General features: G+C 40.0%; 1 protein-coding gene across 1 annotated transcript in view; it reads left to right on the top strand.

Moving 5' to 3' along the window:
* Nucleotides 1-2,795: 2,795 nt before the first annotated feature.
* The window catches only part of rxrab (retinoid x receptor, alpha b), a 105,209-nt gene continuing 100,301 nt past the window's right edge, over nt 2,796-7,703 (top strand). The window contains exon 1 of the mRNA XM_067438052.1: nt 2,796-3,017. Coding sequence (XP_067294153.1) covers nt 2,990-3,017 — 28 coding nt within the window. The 5' untranslated portion in view covers nt 2,796-2,989. The remainder of the gene's footprint in view (nt 3,018-7,703) is intronic.

Raw genomic sequence — 7,703 nt, 5'->3', positions numbered from 1 at the left:
AGTCTCTCGGCTGGTGAGGACTGAGCGGCAGTGTGTCGGGGAACCGGACCAGATTTATTTATTTTTTTCCCTCACCACTCCGTCCTGTCGCTCGGTCTCCGTCTCCAGCTTCTCTCGTCTCGTCCGCCCAAACCACAGATGCGTGAGACACAGAGATTGGGCCCCCCCCGGGGGAGTAGGCGCAGTCTCGGGTGTACCCCCTGGCCTGCGAGGGGCGATGGGGGTATTGTGGCGAGGTGAACGAGCGAGGGACATGGGAGGAGCGAGTGAGACGGGGAACGTGATTGCGAAGGAGCGTCACCTGCAAGCCACACCGGTCTCGAGTCCTCTCATGAGGGAGTTTGAAAGGCATTTAAGGACGAGCGACACCAGTCAAGGATGAGAAAGGACCAGGCCTGGACTTTACGTTGAGTTTTGTTTATGGTTGGTTATGTGTGTGCGGGTAGTCGTCCGTGAGGGGCTGCCCTCGGTTTAATTTCGTTTTGTTTATTTACTTTAAATTAAAGTTTGTTAAACGTTCGCTGGTTCCCGCCTCCTTCCTTCCATCAATGAACTTCGTCACACACACACACACACACACACACACACACACACACACACACACACACACACACACACACACACACACACACACACACACACACACACACACACACACACACACACACTCATATACATATATATATATATACAAATTTTGCATTTTATTCGGAAATCAAGGTGCCAGAGTCTGGAGGAAGACTGGGCAGAAGGAAATGCCAAAATGCCTGAAGTCCAGTGTCAAGTACCCACAGTCAGTGATGGTCTGGGGTGCCATGTCAGCTGCTGGTGTTGGTCCACTGTGTTTTATCAAGGGCAGGGTCAATGCAGCTAGCTATCAGGAGATTTTGGAGCACTTCATGCTTCCATCTGCTGAAAAGCTTTATGGAGATGAAGATTTTGTTTTTCAGCACGACCTGGCACCTGCTCTCAGTGCCAAAACCACTGGTAAATGGTTTACTGACCATGGTATTACTGTGCTCAATTGGCCTGCCAACTCTCCTGACCTGAACCCCATAGAGAATCTGTGGGATATTGTGAAGAGAAAGTTGAGAGACGCAAGACCCAACACTCTGGATGAGTTTAAGGCCGCTATCGAAGCATCCTGGGCCTCCATAACACCTCAGCACTGCCACAGGCTTTTAATATTATATATTATAATACTGATCTGCCACCATTGTCGCTATATAATAAATTAAAATAAGATGATAACATCACTGTTTTCTCCAAAATGACTGTACAGCCAAATCAAATTTGTTACAATATTGTCCTGCTTGACACTGTGAAGCTGCTTTGAAACAATCGTCATTTTAAAAGTGCTATATAAATAAAGTTTATTGATTGATTGATTGATTGATTGATTGATTGATTGATTGATTGATTGATTGATTGATTGATTGATTGATTGATTGATTGATTGATTGATTGATTGATTGATTGATTGATTGATTGATTGATTGATCTTGGATGTCCTGGGGGTGAGCAGATACAGTAAACGTATTTTCTTTTTTGGGTGAATTATCCCTTTGATATCCTCTTCAGTGATAAACCAATTTATTTATTTATTTTTTTGTTTGTTTGTTTTTACATAACATTTAAAACAATAGTCTTAAAGGTGCACTATGTAGTATTTTTGCAGTAAAATATCAAAAAAAAAAAAAAAAACACCAGGCCAGTGTTCTATATTTTGTTCAGCTGAGTTCTTACAATATCCCAAATGTTTCCACCTATGTGTAAATTGTGAGAAAATGGCTATTTTAGCCAAGGAGCCGGGACGTCTGAGGGAGTCGCCTACCAATTGCATCATATCTGCGTTACCCTAGGCTTCAGTTTTATTCTGCAGAAATACTTGACTCTTAGCAGTGTGCAAAAAGTGTCACAGCAGCCGCTGAGCGAACACACAGACTAACGTCATTTTACACACACTTAAATGTATCTAATATGATAAACAGAGCAGCATTGCTTCATACTCATGACCGGAAAAGAAGAAATAGCTTCGATGACTGTTTCCCGTTATAATAAAAGTCCTGCTACTTGTGAGCCATGTTTTTGCGTAACAGTCACTCCAGGGTCCATGCTCAGCTCCTCAACATGTCCTGCTCTGTTTCACACTACAGTAATGTTAATAATCACATCCATGAACATGATTTCTGCCGAGTCCTATCCCGATTCTTTTCCACCGGCTTTGTGCACCTTTAAAATGCGTAACCACTCTCCTCCAACCGTTCGTCTGCTATGAGCAAGAGATGGAGAGGAAGAACGCTGAAGTCAAACCCTGCCCTCTTTTCAATATTTGGTTTCATTTGGAAATGCATCACAGCATTGAAGAAAACTCACTCGCTACCTGGGACTTTAAATAAATGTTCAGCGACAGTAATAATCTAGTGATGTAAAACTACTCAATGTTTTATGTAATTTCGCCATTTGAAGATATCATGATTAATAGGCTAATTCATTAATGAATGTGACGAGACAAGAAACATTTGTGTTTTTGACATGTTAGTGAATGTCTGCACATTTTAAAATAAAATATTATTTGCAAATACTTTAAATCGATTTCTTAAGAACTAGTACAATTAGACCTAGAACTTATTTAACCATTTTTATTTATTTACCATCTTATAGTTGGAAGGGAGTCTTGGCAACCACATATAAAGTAGTAGTGGCTTGTCGCTGCAAAGGTGCTCGTGGTCAGAGTCCCCCTTAGTAGGGTTCCTATAGTGAGGCAGTGCTTGATCGCTGAAGGAATACGGGGAGTGAGTGAGCGAGCGCTCTCGCGGAGTTACAAACTGGATGGAGCCGATTGAAGTAGATACTTTAGTTATATTAAGTGGATTTTGACAGCGGATCCCTGGCTTCGGTCTAACGGCGTTTCCTACTGGATCTTATAGCTTGCCCACTGGGGAAAATAAATCATTATCTACAAGAAACATAGCTGGCATGCTCTAATATGGAAACCAAACCATTCTTGTCTCTAGGTGAGTTTGACTCAAGGGAAATATGGTTTCTATTATCTTAACGCTAATGTCATGCAGAGATATACACATCTACCAGTTTCTGCTCTGAAGTACTGAACAAAACGAAACTATGCTGCATGTTTACTTTCATATGTCTATAAGTGACTTAAACCCGTTTTCCTTAAAATAATAGCATTTCTTCAATTTTTCGCTGGCAGGTAATAGGAATGAAATGGAATAAGCGAGCAAGCACGCTAATAAAGTTTATGAAATGATAATTAGAGAGATTGCCATCTTTATTATTAGTTTATAGGATATGATGTAGCCTAATTGTTTTCATCAGTATATTAATATAATAATCAGTGTTACTAGAGCAATTAAGGTGTTTGACTAATAATTCATGAAGTGCAGACGCGATCACTTCAGTCAAACAGTGAATGTTAGTTTATTGAAGCGCGCTCGATCTTCAGTTGTGCGCTGTCACATTTATTACTCTTAATGCTCATGGCAAGCCGTTTAAACAATTATTCTGGTAACTGGTATCTATTTTTATGTCTCTAGCATTTTTTCTTATGCGTTTAATATATATTTTATTGTAGTTACTATGTTAATTGTGAGAACTAAATACTGACAACAAATAGTTTTGTGTGTGTGTGTGTGTGTGTGTGTGTGTGTGTGTGTGTGTGTGTGTGTATGTGTGTGTGTGTGTGCGTATGCATGTGTGTGTGTGTGTGTGTGTGTGTGTGTGTGTGTGTGTGTGTGTGTGTGTGTGTGTGTGTGTGTGTGTGTGTGTTCAATATTTCAATAAGGATCTGTGGTTAAGATTTTAACTCACTTCAGACTATTTATTCCAGTTGTTGGACTTACTATAATATTTTAGCTATTACCTATTCCAGTTTTACTAGTAATTAATCCATTGCTATGTACTAGCCTATTAATCCATTATTTTAAATATAATTTAATAGACACCGCTATCTATTTATTAACTGTAAGCTGCAACCTCCCGTGAACTCTCTGGAAGCCAATACGGAAGTAATGTAAACTGCAATTCATCGACTGGTCACTAGGAACAGGCTCCAGAAGGGAGCAGAATCTCATTGAGCCCCATGTTAAAATTCTCAACTTTACAGCAGAAAAAAACATGTTCACAGCCTTGTACAAATTGTGGTTTTGGCCTATATGGCTCATTTTGACCTTCATGACAACTGTGAGGGGGGTGAATGTTTTTTATAACTCATTTGTTTACGTTGTATAAAGCCTTAAAGTTCTGCATAATTAAGGGCGTGGTTACTTTGGGTGACAGGTGGATAGCCATTTAACCGCTGTCTATGGTCATTGCGTCACCTAAACTCCGCCCACGTCCCGCCTTTTTCAAAATGGTTAAAATTTTATTTTACAATATTACACATGTATTTTACTGGTTATAACCGAACATTTTGCATAATTACAAGCAACTAAACCTAAAACAAATCCTAAACTCTAATTTAATAGTAATAACATGCAGTTAATTAATATAACTCAGTAATTATTTGTGTAATTACACTTTGAAAAGGGCACCTAGTTTGCATGACCTACTATTGGATATAGCACTATTTTTTATTATTGATTATTAATTACAAAATAAGTATTAATAATATAAAAGTAGACACTTAACTAGTCTGTTTAAATAAACAAATGTTAAAATGGCCTGCCACATAAGCTCAACAAATCGATGTCAGCCCACTTCAACCACTTCAAAGGGCAGTACACTGAGCTCCGAGGCCACTGAGATTTGAAGACTTTACTAGATCTCTCGGATTTATCAAGATCTTTATTTTTATGGTTTGCTTGGTGATTATGTGATGCGATCATTGCGAATGATAGAGTGCAACAGAAGTCCGTCCTTACCTGAGCTCCTCTTAAACCCCATCAGCCTCTTTCAGATTTATCTGGCTGTCTCCCAAATGAGAAAACGTGTGTTTGGTTGGTTGGAAAATCATAGTTTGGCAGTAGCAATTGAGATTTAGAATGTAATAACTCATGACACATGTGATGGTACAGAGCTTGTTGTGTAAACTTGCACTGCAACAATATTCATTTTCCAAGCCACCTATTTATACGTTCTTCCTGCATTTTGGAATTCCAGTGTAAACAGCAAGTTTTGGGGTTTAATGTGCCCAACTTTATAGGCATTTTTAAAGTTTGCTCTATATAGGTCTCCGGGGGCCACAACCTTTCCCTGGAGCATCCCAAGTCCATGAGCGTTAATAAGAAATAGAGGGTCCCATTGTAAGAAGGCCCGTCTGTGGTAGTGAGGGGGGTGTATACGGGATGCCGGACCACCCCAATAAAACAGAACCAGTTTGGTTTACGGCAGAGCAGTTTTGTGTTTCTGAAGAGGTGATTGGTCCTTTGTGAATGTCTGCAGCTGTCAGTGGCTTTAAAGGGAAAGTTAATTGCTTAAAGTGACAGCGTCTCTCAGACACCCTCCAGCCACTGTCTGTCTCCAAATCAAAAGCAGCTCGGGCAGTTTCTAGACAAGACTACACAGTGGGCCAAACTGCACTTGAGAAAGTTTGTCTGAAGTGTCAGGTGGTGCACACACATTGGAGGGGGAGTGTGTGTTTAGATCTCCTCTTGTTTCACTGTTGTTCAAACTGTTGCAATTTAAGCATCAGCTCTTCAGCTTTGAAAGTGATGAGTGATGTCCGGGGTATATTTGATCGGCTCAAAAAGCTGCCCTGTTAATCATTTGCTCTATGCAGTGTATGCATGACTCCTTGATAAAGGCAACCTTGATGCTCGCACCTTGTACTGTGGTCCTTGTTTGGTTGCATACATTTAGAGTAAGCTTTAGCGTGCAATGTACATGCGGCACCAACAGTCTGAAGGAAACGTTATAAAGTTGAATGAATATGAATTATTTGAAAGTGTTAGATTGAAAATGTGAGATATTTGTGTAGTTCAGCTCATATGGGGCTGGCATTAAAGCAACATAAGGATAAACCAAATTCTTAAACAGTCATGGATATTTTTTATTTACACATATTTCCTTTTCTACTGAATTTTTGTATGGTTTATAAATAAAATGACGTTGTCGTAAAATGTAATTATGTCATCATCCAAATTTTAGTAAAATTGAAAACAGCAGGCATTAACAACTTCTTTAAGAGAGTGTTTTAGACCATTTTTCTCTGGTGCAGTGTTAATGGGATTACACTTGACCTTATGCATGGTAATTCAGTTTAAATTAATGGATTTGGAGAATCTAAAGAATGTACAATACCTCTCCCATCCCCACTTTCCATCTTTATGGCAGCATAAGTATCATGTCATTTAGAGTGTGAAGGATGTGTGTGTGTGTGTGTGTGTGTGTGTGTGTGTGTGTGTGTGTGTGTGTGTGTGTGTGTGTGTGTGTGTGTGTGTGTGTGTGTGTGTGTACAACTATCTTTGTGAGAACTGGCTTGTGTTTTAGACCAGTGGAGTGAGGACAAAGAATGTAAAGTGAGGATATTTTGGCTGGTCCTCACTTTCTAAGACCCCTTTAGAGGCACGTTTGAGGGTCAAAACTTTGTTTTAGGGATAAGGTTAAAATTAGGCTAAGGGTAGGTTTAGGGTAAGGGTTTGGGTTAGGCACTTTATTTGAATGGGTAGGGATATGGCAAGGAGCTAAAGATTGCATTGTGTCAATGAAGGTCCTCACAAAGATAGATGTATAATAATCAGTGTGTGTGTGTGTGTGTGTGTGTGTGTGTGTGTGTGTGTGTGTGTGTGTGTGTGTGTGTGTGTGTGTGTGTGTGTGTGTGTGTGTGTGTGTGTGTGTGTGTGTGTGTGTGTGTGTGTGTGTGTGTGTGTGTGTGTGTGTGTGTGTGTGTGTGTGTGTGTGTGTGTGTGTGTGTGTTCCTGTTTTTCTGTCCTGGTGGGGATTTCTACCTGAATGCACACTGACTCATGGGGACTTGTGTCCCATGTCACCGTGAGGACCTAAATTGAGGTACCCATGAGGAAACAAGCTTATAAATCATAATGAAATTATTTGTGTGATGAGTTTAGGGGTAGTGTGAGGGGATAGAATATACAGTTTGTAAATACTATTACATCTATGGAGAGATCCCACAAAGATCGCGAACCAGACATGTGTGTGTGTGTGTGTGTGTGTGTGTGTGTGTGTGTGTGTGTGTGTGTGTGTGTGTGTGTGTGTGTGTGTGTGTGTGTGTGTGTGTGTGTGTGTGTGTGTGTGTGTCGACTGTAGACTCCTCTGATTTTAATGCTGAACTTTGTCTAGAGGCAGGTCATCACTCGTGTAATTATCTAATATGTTTAAGTCTGTGTCTACTCTTTGTTTTTGCATGCTGTGACGGGCACGGTAATGAGAGGTCCAGCTGTCTAATTACCAGGTGCAAACTTCTTCACTGCACATGACACTGATATTTGCAAACTGACCCCTGTCTGTGGCACCAGAGTACAGTGTATATAAGGCCTGTTTTCAGGCCACACACACAAGCAGTGTGTAAGTAAGCAGCAGCACGCCAAGCTTTCACACTGTGCCAAAATTAAATGATCTGTGTTCAGTCTCTATTATTATACACTATGAGAAGAGTCAGTCTTTTTTTCCTAAGGACATTAATACTTTAATTCAGCAAGGACACATTAAACTGATAAAATGTAACAATATAAAAAACATTTACATAGTTACAAAAGATTCCATATAAATGTTGTTCTTTTAAA

Source organism: Pseudorasbora parva, chromosome 3 (genome assembly GCF_024679245.1).
Source record: "Pseudorasbora parva isolate DD20220531a chromosome 3, ASM2467924v1, whole genome shotgun sequence".
In the NCBI taxonomy this organism is placed as follows: Eukaryota; Metazoa; Chordata; class Actinopteri; order Cypriniformes; family Gobionidae; genus Pseudorasbora; species Pseudorasbora parva.
Note: the sequence above shows the minus strand (reverse complement) of the source record. Positions and strands in the feature narration are given on the sequence as shown.